At 43.9% G+C, this 13,155-nt stretch overlaps 1 protein-coding gene across 1 annotated transcript in view; it reads right to left on the reverse strand.

Annotated features, from left to right (window-relative positions):
• Positions 1–10,457, reverse strand: part of CUNH3orf70 (chromosome unknown C3orf70 homolog) — a 34,960-nt gene extending 24,503 nt beyond the window's left edge. The window contains exon 1 of the mRNA XM_008831323.3: positions 10,052–10,457. Within this exon, the coding sequence (XP_008829545.1) occupies positions 10,052–10,244 (193 nt within the window). The 5' untranslated portion in view covers positions 10,245–10,457. The remainder of the gene's footprint in view (positions 1–10,051) is intronic.
• Positions 10,458–13,155: the final 2,698 nt, after the last annotated feature.

Consider the following 13,155-nt stretch of genomic DNA (forward strand, 5'->3'; position numbering starts at 1 on the left):
TTTTCATCAAAGAGCAGGGTAGAGGACAGAAAACTGATATATAAAAACGGTAGCTTTCCTATCTGATTGACAAAAAAGAAACCAGAAAACAATTCTAATCACAAAAATCTCAAAAAAAAAAAAAGAAAAAAGAAAGTGCACTGGTTAAACCTAACATAAGAGAAGTAAAAACTATATACAATGAAAATTTTAAAACACTGAAGAAAGAAATTGAGGAAGACACTAAAAAGGAAAGATCTCTCATGCTCATTTACTAGAGTTCATTAATACTGTGAAAATGCCATCCTACTGAAAGCAATGTACAAATTCAATGCAATATCAATATTTAGTGACATTCTTCACTGACATTCTTCTTAAAATTCATATGGGCGATTGGAGAGAGCAAAGAGCACTTTTTGATTCCCAGTATCCACATGGCAGCTAACAACCATCCTAACTCCAGTTCCAGGGGATCTGATGCCCTTTTCTGACTTCTGCAGGCATTGCAGGACATGGTACACTTACACACATGCAAGCAATACACTCATACACATAAAATAAGAATAATAAGAAGATTCAGTTGGAAGCACAAAAGACTTCCAGGTAGTCAAAGCAATCCTGAGTGAACATACTCAATTTCAAGCTACACTGCAGAGTCTTAGTAATGAACATGGTGCTGGCACAAAAACAGACATGTAAATTAAAAGAATATAAGTCCATGCAACTGTAGCATAGCACATTATTTTTGAAAAGATATAATAAAAACATACATTGGAGAGAAGACATCTTCAATAAATAGTACTGGGAAAACTGTGTATCTGTGTGCAGAAGAATGGTACTAGAGCCTTATTTCTCACCAAACTCCTTAAGGATCAAAGATCTCAACATAAAACCTGAAACTCTAAAATGGTCAGAAGAAAAAGTAGAGCACATACTTTGAGATACAGGAACAGATAAGGACTCTCTGAGTAGGTCTCCAGTTACTTAGAAAATATGGCCAACAAGCAACAAAAATTAAAAAGCTTCTGAACAGCAAAGTAAGACTTCATCAAGTGATGAAAGAGTCTAGAGCATGGGAAAAAATCTTTGCTGGCTGTTAGCTGACAGAGGATTGATACCTAGAATACACCAAAAAGCTCAGGAAACTAACCACCAAGAAAAACAACCTTTACTTCCCCGATGGGTAAGGATGTTTTGTACTTTGTTTCATAAACATTTGTATTTCTTCTTTTGAGAACTGTTTAGTTCCATGTGGTCCATTTTAAAATTTAGGTTGTTTGCTTTCATGATGCTTAGTTTTTTAGTTCTTTTTACATTACAGACACAATCTCTGCTCAATGTATAGCTGCCAATATGTTCTGCCATTCTATAGGCTGCCTATTCATTTGAGTGACAGTTTCCATCGCTATCCGGACATGTTCTAGTTTCGTGCGTTCCCACTGTCAATTGTTGGACTTATTTCCTACTCTACTGCTTCCTGGATTATTCTGAAAGTCTCTGTCTGTGCCTATATGTTGAACATACTTCCTGCTTTTTCCTCTAGTCATTTCAAAGTATTGGATCTCATTTGAGTCTTTTACATGTTGATATCCAGGTTGTCCAGCACTATTTGTTGAAGATGCTGTCCTTTCTCCAACACATAGTTTTGACTTTTTTTTGGCGGGGGGTCAAAACTTGGGTAGTTGGGACTGGAGAGATGGCTCAAAGGTTAAGAGCACTGACTGCCCTTGCAGAGGACCTGGGTTCAATTCCCAGCACCCACATGGTAGCTAACAACCATCCATAACTCCAGTTCCAGGGGATCTGATGCCTTCTTCTGACTGTCATGGGCACTGCACAACACAGGCGCACTTACACACATGCAGGCAATACACTCATACACATAAAATAAAAAATAAAAATAATTTAAAAATTTTTTTAAAAAGCTTCAGGTAGCTGTAGCTGCCTGGGCTTATATCTAACCTTGGTTACAGGATATAGAAAAATCACACTTGAAAAGATTTGGGAAATTTCCTCTCATAGTACTAGAAAGTTTTATGTAGGTTTCTGGAAGAGAAAAGTCATCAATGGTCTTATCTTGTCATATTACCTGCATATTTGCATATTACCTTGTAATAAAACCTGCACATTACAATACTGACCTGCCAGGCAAGCTGTGACTTCTTATGCAATAATGGCATGACTTTAATGGAGATAACCAACCACTTTCTGATTGGATTAGAGACCCAACCCACAGGAGGAATTCACGCTAGATACTATGTGATGGTTAATGTTTATTTTCAACTTGGCAGAATCTAGAATCATCTGGTAGAAGAACCTCTGGGCATACCTGTAGGAGGTTATTTTATTACAACAATTGATATGGGAAGGCTTATCTTAATTGTGAACAGAACCATTTCCTGGGCAGGAGAGTCTCAACTGTATAAAAAGAGCATAATTCCAGCACTTGGGAGGCAGAGGCAGGTGACTCTCTTGGGCTATGGGGAGACCCTGTCTCAAAAAGACGAGGAGGGGGGAGGGAGGGAGGGAGGGAGAGATAAGCACAAACATGCGTTCATTGCTCTCTTTTTCTGATATTGGACATCCTGTGACCAGCTGCTTCAACTTCCTGCTGCCTTGATTTTCCTGCTGTGATGGACTGTACCTTCAAATGTGACTAAAAGAAACTCTTCCTAGCTTGAGTTGCTTTTGTCGGCATATTGCATCATAGCAACACGTTGTACACCTAGTCAAAAACCCATGGTTCGTGAGGTCATAGCCCTAGCAGGGAGCCTACTTTACTGCTGTTTTGCTAAATGGACACGGCTTCAAACTGCCATCTAAATATTTATGTTTATACTTCTGCTCTCAATATTGGTCACAGAAATTTCCGTTTGCAGTGGGTAACAAAAAGTTAATGCAGAGACTCGTAACTGGCCAAAGTGCTGAGAATAAGTGACCGTTGAGTGCTTAGCCCTAAATGGAACACCTGTATCACCCATTCCAGGGCTCAGGGAACACTGTACAAGAAGCAGCAGAAAGAATATAAAAGCCAAGGGATGGGCAGGGGTGCTGTGAAACGCTGTGTTCGACCATCACAAGATGGCATCTGACATTTCAACATTTCATCACAGATAGGGGAGAGGCTCACAAGGACCCACCCCTTCCTGATGAGCTAATGGTTGCTCAGAGAGAGGGAGTCGGTGGTATAGCTGGGTAAGCTGTCCATACTCCAGTAAACAACTCCTCCCTCATGCTCATGTAAGCAACTCTGATTAAACTCAATGGGTCACAAAATACAACAAAAGAAAGCATAGAGACATGAGAATAGATAAAGGACTTGTTAGGAAGGATAAGGACTTCAACAGAAGTGGGAAGGGGATGGGAGAAGGCAGTGGGGAATTAAAATGACCAAAATACATTTATATCTGGCTGAAATTATCAAAAATCAACAAAATAATAAAAACACCACCTGCGGACTGAGAATTCAATACATGACCACATGGGGGACATTTCATTCAAACTGAACAACACAGAAAATTATTTCCACTGGTTACGTAAGCATGTTTTATGCTGTTGCTGGGGCTGATGCATTCTTGGATGAGCACCAGTCTGACGTAAGGTCACCTATCAGCTTTCTCTATATCTGAGAACTCTATAAAGAAGCACACAGAAGCTTAGTCCACATCCCCCCTTAAAATCTGTGCTTTCTGCCTTCAACCACTGGTCAGAACCTTCAATCTTACAAAGAAATAAAGCCAGGTATGGTGGCATATGCCTTTAATCACAGCACTCAGGAGGCAAATGCAGATAGGTCTTTGTAAGATTGAGGACAGCCTGGTCTACATAGCAAGTTCCATGTCAACTGGGCCTATAAGGAGAGCCTGTCTCAAAAAAAAAAAAGGAAGGAAGGAAGGGAGGGAGGGGGGAGGGAGGGAAAGAAAGGTTACTGTTCTACCTAATCAACCCCCTTTTCTTGGAGCTAGGTTTCACCATCAATTTCTTGACTATATCCCCTGTAGCTGGTTAAGGGCATGACTGAGCTGTCCTTTAGGACAACCAACCAGCACTGGCCCAGGAAAGTTAGAAAATGACTGTGTTTCTGTCCAGTCTCTTGTACGGAAGTAGGAAAGCAACAGTAGAATGACACAAAAACTACAACGTTAATTTACTAACAAAGTTCATTTGCCCAAAGGTTCTGATAGTTGAATTCTCTAGTCAGCTGCTCTCTCTATAGGAAATTATAAATAGAAAATTAAATTATAACCAAATGCTTCTTCAGATAGCCTTGCCAGAAGACCAGAATTTCCACCCTCTAGGAAGCATACCACCTCCCCTGAACAGTCCTGAAAAAAGTACTTCCAGTTCTGCCTCTCAGACTCCCACTTTCCCACATTTCTATGCTGCCCATCCACCTTCTCCCGTGACAGTCTTTCTTTAGATATGCTAATATCATTTAATAGGAGACATCAAATCCTACTCTTCCTGCTTTCAACCTGAAAGAAACAGACATCTTCTAAGATGCCTTGGGTAGAAAGCCTAGCTTATCTATCATGTGACTTTATTAAGCCAACTCTGAGTTCTGCTGGTGGCACCTACATCACACCATTTACGCCCACTCAACCCCACCTGTCACTTTCTAGCCACTTTCTCTTTCATAACCCTTCACTTGATTTCCCACATATTCAGTAACCTTTTTACAGTTCGCACTGTTCTGGAATTCATTACCGAAACTGACACTCACCCATTTCTTTTTTTTTTATTTTATTTTATTTTTTTTTTTTTTTTGAGACAAGGTCTCCTGCAGCCCCAGCTAGCCTGGGACTCACTATGTAGACCAGGCATCTCACAGAGATCCCACCTGCCTCAGCCTCCTGAGTGCTGGGATTAAAGGCATGTGCCTCCACACCCAGATATTTGCCCATTTCTGTCTTCTCAACTTTAAAATGGACACAATGACATTGTCTAGTATACACTCAGCAGAGTTAAGTTTAGTCTGTCACAAAGCAATCACTCAATAAACAAAACAATCACTCTGTGTCCTAATCTTAACCTGGGACTTTATCCTCTTTCTTCCTTGAAGGATTCATCTCCATTAATACTTTGGTATATTTCTGAAGCAATTACTCCAATGTTAAATCTTTCACCTCCTTCTTCAGTAACAAAGAAAACCATTACTAGTATAATTTAACAGTATCAAAGAAATAGCCTGATGAAAACTGGCTCCATCTTAGGACTCTTTCTTCAGTCACACGTTTCCCCTTCAGTACTATACTTTGAAGATTTTCTCTTCTCTAGTCATCTCAGATTCCCAGCAGTTTGCCCTCTTATACTGCCTCTAAACACTGGTCTAAAGAGAAAGCCTGAGGGTTTTCTTCATTTCTTATGCTGTCTTGTGCCCTGGTGATACCATGCTTCTTCTTCACCGCTACTGACAACTGTACGTAGACAACTTCCTCCTTATTACCAGCCAAACCTCGATGCTACCATGAGATGACTTAGAGTAGCATGAACCCAACAAATCTGAACCTGTATTCATGACCGTCCTGACCGTCCTCCCAATCCCATTTGGTCTCCATTCCTCCCAGCTGCAAAAGACAAACACCTAGAAGCTGTTCTTGGCCGCCATCCTTTTCCTTTCTCTCCAAGTCTATTCATGCCTGGAAACTTCACCTCAAATACCTCTCAAATTCATCCACTTATGCCCATCTCCACAGGTCTGATGTCTTCTTCCTTCTAAATTTAAGGACAAAAGTCTACTTTAAAATACTCACACATGGTTTATTCTTTCTCATCTCTCTTCTGTGGCTAAGCCATGTCTTTTTATTTTTCCTCTCAAAACACCTTTTAGAAGCCTTCATTCATTAACTCACCTCAATATTAGGAAAAGATTAAGTAATGCATGAAGGTCATAGTTTATTCCTCAAAAATCAGTCATCACTCAAACACATAAATTACATAAGAATGCATCTATGAATATACATTTTAGGTCATCTATAAAATGTACACATTTTCAGCTTTTCCTATTCCGTAAGTTCAACATCAGTCCTATATGCCAGCTTGCTTACCTGCCTTTCTCAAGCATGAAGGGTAGCTCCATTTTTGCATTCTCAGCATTGCGGAACATAGTTTCGTCTCCTATATTATTTGTGGCTTTAAAGGAATTATGAAACAAGGGGCTGGAGAGGCAGCTCAGTGGTTAGAAGCACTGGCTGCTCTTGTAGAAGACATGAGTTGGAATCAAGCACTGGCTGCTCTTGTAGAAGACATGAGTTGGAATCCCAGCACCCACATGGTGGCTAACAACCATCCATAACTCCAGTTCAGGGGATCTGATGTCCTCTTCAGACCTCAGCATGAGTGCACTTACAAACATGTAGGCATAACATTCATAGACATAAAATAAAAATAAATAAAGCAAAAAAATTATTTTATAAAAAGGAATTACAAAACAAAAAAAGCATGGGTCATCATGCCCTTAGACTGTTTAAAGAACAGGACGTAGCTGTATTCATATTTGTCCTTTGTTTCCATAACATCTCATAAAGAGAAACTGTGTAAGATATATATAACAAAATTAAAAGAATCTTTCCAAAAAGCAATGTTCTCAAATATGTTAACTCTGTATCTCCTCAAAAAACTGTGTTTGGCTAAAAAGGTTAATAAGAATTGATGCCCAACCAAGCAAGGAGTTTAAAACAGAGCACCTGGCTACAGTCAGCTGCTCGTGTATGACATCCCTGAACCTTGCAGTGCAGAAAACACAGAACAGGGACCGGATGGAGAGTAAAAGGAATGGCTCAGTGTGTAAAGTACTTGCCATGCAAGTGTGAAGACCCAGGTTCAGGTTCAAATACCCAGAACCCACATAAAAGCCCATGGCAGGTACATCTGTAATCAATCCCAGTGCTTCTACCATGAGGTAGGAGGTGGAAGCAGAAAATCCCCAAAGCTTACGACAAGCCAGCCTGCCAACACAAAGAGAGTCTGTCTCAAACAGACTGGACAGTAGAAGACAGGCACCTGAGGGTGTTCTCTAACCTCTGCTCCCCAGCATGGCACTGAGACGTCTGCACTCAATACACACCTTCACTCACAATACACACATACCATACACATATCACACATATGTATCTACCACATACATACACAGACACCTCTCTCACAGACACACATACACGCATGTGCCTACACACACACACACACAATTAGAAAGAAAATGAATCAGAAAAAACTACCAACATATCAATCCTTTCCTAACGCAGATTATTTGCCATCGGTTCCTAATCTCTTCGAAAAGAAAATGGTAAACATTTGTAGAACCAATCTCAGTTATCAAGCTAATCTATTTTACAAAGAGGATGTGTTTATAGATAGAGCATAGATTTTTTTAAGTAGTAAAAACTCCTGTTTTGGTAGGATTACAACAATTTATCTACCTAAATTCTCATTCTACCCATATGAACATAAAAAATATAAGATGGGTCAGGTGTGGTGCTGCATACCTTTAACCCCATCACCCAGAAGGGAGAGGCAGGCAGACGTCTATGAGATCAAGGCCAGCCTGGTCTATATAGTGAGTTCCAGACCAGCTGGGACTACAGGGAGACCCTTCTCAAAAAACAAAGCAAAACTATATATACACATGGAGGGAGAGGGAAAATAATACATTTAGACAACTGGCAACTAGGTAATTGTGGAGCAACTGTAATTAACAAGTAATTAACAAGTTCATTAATGAATTGCCATCAGCCACAAGGGCAGGTCTACCAGCAGGCTTCAGGACTCTGTATATGGCCTTCTGTTCAACTACTTGATCAATAACTGCAGTAAAATTACAGAAGTCCTGTTGGCATCTAATAGGCATCCTGACATGAATAGAAGAAATAAGATACATATCTACTTAAAAATTATACACACACAATAAAAGAGCTAAGAGTAAAAACATAGTAAGTTAGAAAAACAGGCTAATTCTCCTAAAATAAAATGTAACAGAAAAAAAAATACCTAAGGAATCAGCACTTGTATCCAAACAAATATACATATCTTTGAGATGGGCAGGCTGTAGCTTGATAGCCACAATTTTTAAAGCTTATTTCATGGCTTTAGTAGACAACAAGCATAGTTTCACATGAGAGCAGCAGGCTTGGTGTGATGAGGTGTAGGATCAGAAAAGTTAATGTGATGTACACACAGAAAGACAGTCCCTGGAGGTAAAAGGCAGCAGTCTTGTTCCACTCTGACTGCCTTTTAGGGGGCCACAGTCTTCACGGTGCTGGAACACTGGCATGTATGTTCAGAACAAAACAACCAGGATGCTTAGAAGCATGGGTAGTAGTCCATAGGAGTAAGAGGAAGGGACAGAAGGTAATGGAGGCTTAGAACAGACTCAATGGGAAATGGTAGCTATCTCCATTTAGTCATTCAATGAATATGAATCAAATCTGTTTCAGAAAACATCAGGAAACCCCACTTCATTGGGAGAACAGCCAGGGATACAGAGACAAGATAAGTCAGTCACATATACAGAAAAGTCTTATATATAGCTGATGAGCCAGGATCTGAGAAGAATTAAACTGTTCTATAAAAGCCAGGCTTGAGAGTGTATACCCTTAATCCCAGCACTCGGGAGGCAGAGTCAGGTGAGTTCAAGGTCAGCCAGGGCTACAGAGTGAGATCTTGTCTCCAAAACCAAAAAAGGATTTCATAAGGGGGAGCCAGTGAGAGAGCTCACATGCTTATAAGCCTGGCAATAAGCGTTCAATCCCTGTAAGCCACACAAAGATGGAGGGAGAAAATCAGCTCCACAAAGCTAGCTGTCCTCTGACCTCCACATGTGGGCCATGGCACACCACCCACAGACATGGACACACAGACAGACAGGCAGACAGACAGACAGAAGAGAGAGAGAGAGAGATTTCATAAGGTACAAGCTGGAACAGGAGAGAAGGTAGAAGTTCAAGTTCTGCACTTAGAAGGGTTACATCTAAAGTAAGACAGGCCTGGGTCATTCTAACTTCCTTTCTTGCTACATTATGGCCCGGACTTCTCCAGGAAATAAACTCTCATTGGATTCATCCTACTTATACATTTTAGTGCCCCAGATTTCCTACCTTGCTACTTCCAACTTTGTCTCCACTAAAGCCACTTTCCACAGTGAGAAACAGAAAAGTTGTTTGGATCCATCAGAAGATGGAACAACAAGAAAAAAATTCAAGGTTTAGCCTTCATGTACTTTGAATCCATAAGGAAAAACCAAGCATTCTCTACCCTTTAATTCACAAATTCAACTAAACTATTCAAGTATTCTCAATTAATGCAAAGATCACTTGGAAAATATGTGTCTTAACCACTCCAAAGCCCTCTAAGATTGTGTGGAAAGTAACTTTATGTTTCTGAAAAGACACGATTCATCAAATAGAGTAAGCTAAGTGCCACAAACTAAACGAATTGTGGAATTCTGATTAAATGGCCACTTAAGTTTAATCTATCTAAAACTCACAGGATAAATGGAGCCTGACATAGGCTCTGGCTTTTATATATTAGATCGGATCATTTAAACCTTCACTTTATTGTGTGCTGCAACTGGCTATCTAAGGAGTTCGCTCTCCAAAACTGTTCTTTTTTTTCTTGGCAGCAGTCCCTCATACTTCAGTGCATTCTCGATTTGAATACAGTAAATATACACTTTATGACTTCTCAGGCTCGCTATTTCAATAGTGCTCAGAAAGATGAGCAAGGAGCAGAAGGGGCTCCATCGCTGCCCACCCCACCCCACCCTCCAAGGCATCCCCTGCCGCAGGCATTCACTCTGGTGCCTCTGAGGGCCTCTCCACCGAATTCTTCAGTATAAAAGGAAAGGCGGTGGGAGGCAAAGAAAGCCAGATCTCAGCTTTCCTGGGAGAAGGAGATCCTTTTTGACCACAGCTAGGCTCCGCTGGGATTTCCTCTGGTTGTCTAGGCAGCACCAGCCAGAGGCAGCGATGCTCAGGCAGCTCTGGGCGCCCCATCCTGGCACGTCCCCCACCGCCCGCAATCAGAGCCTGCCGCGACCCCCGGGGGCTCCCGGACAGCAGGTCCACGCTCCACTTACAATGACACCATCCCAGGTGGCAGCACCAGTGCAGCTTGAAGCACTTGCCGTGGCTGTGCGTGGCACAAATGGACAGCCCGTCGCACGGCTGGAAGTCGGGTCTGCGGGCGGCGCAACTGCGCGCCAGGGCCTGCGCCTCGTCCACTTTCTCGCTCTTCCATCCCCGCTCGGGCGCCGACGCGGTCGCACTCATCTCCTTTCCCGGCGCGGAGCCGAAGCCAGAGCTCCGGGCACCGGGCGGCTGCGGTAGGCGGCGTCCGAATCAGGCCCGAGCGGCAGGAGGCGGCCTGGCTGGCTGAGGAGCCGCCCGGGCGGGCGCAGCGACGGGGTTGGGCCTGCGGCCTCCCGGCGCTCGCACCCCCCTCCGGGCCGCTCCCTCCTCTCCGCTCGCCTCCCGGCTCTGTGCTCTCCCGTCCCTCCTCCTGCTCCCCCTCCCTTCTCTGCTCCCCGCTCCCTCCCCTCCTTCCCGCTCGCGGCTCCAGCCCCGCGCACGCGCACACCCCTGCCGCCGCGCCCCTCCGGAGCCGGGCTCCCCGAGCTCGCGTGGCTGGCGCCGGGCCAGCGGGTCCTCGGGCCCTCGGAGCAGGAAGAAGGGCGGGTGGGCCGGGCCGCAGCGGGGCTGCTCCGTAGCTGCTCTTCTCCCGCAGCTGCCCCGCGCCCTTGCCCTCATCGCTTCACCACACACCGCCAGACGCGCGGTGGAGTCGGGCGTGCGAGCGCTCGCCCCTGCACCGCCCAGCCCGCCGTCGGTGCTCCAACCCCGACCGCGCCGGTACTTCCCAGGCCAGCTCTCCCGGAGCTAGTCCCAAGGAGCAGCGTCCGCCCCCTGCACGTGACAGCTCTTAGCTGGGGTGTGGGCGTAACGTGGGCTGTGTGGTGGATGTTTTAGGTTTGTGCCATGATACATGGGATACATGGGTCTGTGTGGTGGATGTTCTAGGTTTGTGCCATGATACATGGGTCATACGTTGTATGACCTGTGATACACGTGTGTGTGGTGTGTGCAGTCCACTCTATGTTTGTCTGCGTATACGGCACGTGTGTGAATGTATTTACATAGTTTGTAAATACATTTACATTTACATAGGTTGTATATGATATGTGGTGGTCTCACTGGCGTTGTGAACGTGCTCGGCTTGACACGGATAGGGGTTCACAGATAGGACTTATGCCAATCTGCTTTGCGGTGTAGCCCATCCTGTTCCTGGATGTAGATGTCCGGGCTGCAGCTCCCTCTCACAGCTGTCTTGGTTCTTCTCTCCTGGTGACAAGTTGCTCCAAATAGACTTTCCATCCCAGGCTGCATCCAGTGAAGGAAAAACAAAGCATTTGCTCCCAAGGAGCACTGCTGGGAATTGGATTCCCCAGCAACGAAGCCAGAAGCCAGCCTAGAACAGGGAAAAGGAGGGGATGCGGTCTGCTTATTTGCCAAATGCTTCTCCTGTCCAGGAAAATGCCTATGATAACTGAGGTTCGGGGAACAGAGCCTTTCTGCACAAAACTGGATTGGACTCTAGCGGAATCTACCTCTAGGTGGAGACATGCCCAATGTAGTAGGGCAAGTCAGGGCCTTGGCTTGGGGACCGTCGCTAAAAAGGTTCACCTTAAGTGAACCTTTTCCTTTCCAGAAATCCTGACCCGCTAGTGTAGTCCCTATGAACGGAGCCACTGGACGGTTAGGCAGGGCCTGCCTGCCTTTCGTCAGAAAGGCCTATTTCTTTCTCTTTGGTCTTCATTCAGATGCTGGCCACAGCCTGGGTATGCTGTTAACCCCCCAACATTTTGGGCTTCCTCACTCTACAGCTCCCCTCGCTGCTGCTCTGTGACTGGTGGCTGACCACCCTATCTCAAGCAGTATGGCTTTGTTCCTTCTCTCTTCCTTTCCCCCCCAGGCAGCTGTGAGCTTTACAGCTTGCCTGTCCTGGGCTTTTCCTACACACTGTAATAAATTGTCCTCGAGTTTCTGTTTGAATCTTTTATTGAGACCAAAAACTCCAAGAGGGAACCCTGATTTCCCAGGTATTGTATGATGGCTCTGCTGGGATTCCCCAAGATTTCTGGTAACACGTCTTTCCTGCCTTTTATTTCCTAATTAGCAAAGAGAAAATGAACCCGTTCCTGCATCCATAGATCGCGTCAGCTTCTCTTTCGCTTTATCCTCTCTGTTTGCAATGACAGGAGCTTCATCCTGGTTTTAAATAACATTCATCCTGAAGCCCTTAATAAAATCATTTATCAGGGGATTGAGAGAGACTCAGTTTGGTGGCAAAGGTTATTTTTCAACCAATTTCTGGCTCCCCATGAACCTAACACTGAAGCAGTTGTAAACAGGCATCATCTCTCCACCCGCTTCTCTGCCGCCCACCTGCTAAATCCCAAAGCAGTCCGTTGCTGACTCAGAAAGTCCGTGTCCCTGCGGTTACGTTCATATATCTGCCTCAGAAGAACTTGAGCAAAAGAGAAAAAAATCAAGGGAATCCTTGTATATTAGGGTACAAATGAATGTGTATTGCATTATTACTGTATCATCAAAATAACCATTTTTTCCACAAACAGGGATTTCCATCTATTTTAACCTATTTTTCTCCTTTAATCCATTAACTCCCTCTAATACTGCCCATCTCTTACAGGCCTAATAGCAAAACCCCTTCAGAAATACACAGGCTTTAATTGTAAAGTGACCGTGAATCTCCATTAGTAAAACATGCTGATGCAGAGTTTTTTAGTGCAATGTGATATTTCATGGCTTAGTTGTACACGGCTCAGGGTTCTAAGATGCTAGACATTCACGGCCATCAAAGATCTAGTTCGGACAAGTTCATTGTCTCATGCCAAACGTGACTAATGATGAGACTCTTGTGGGTGTGTGCAAAGTGGAATCAAGCTTTATTAAGAATTGTCAATGAAACTGGGAAACTGAGGAAAGTAAAAAACTAAGGAAAAGTGAGAGAAAGACCTGAGAGTCAGAAGGGCAGCCTAGAGAGGAAACAGCCATCAAACTCTTTGGTATAGAGGTTCTTACAGAGCCGAGGCAGAAACTGGACATAGGCTGAGACAGGTTGGTTCTCTGGGTATGGTGCCAAGCCAGTGGAAGGACCGCAAGC

This window comes from Nannospalax galili, unplaced genomic scaffold, assembly GCF_000622305.1.
Source record: "Nannospalax galili isolate Female #2095 unplaced genomic scaffold, S.galili_v1.0 scaffold315, whole genome shotgun sequence".
Lineage (NCBI taxonomy): Eukaryota > Metazoa > Chordata > Mammalia > Rodentia > Spalacidae > Nannospalax > Nannospalax galili.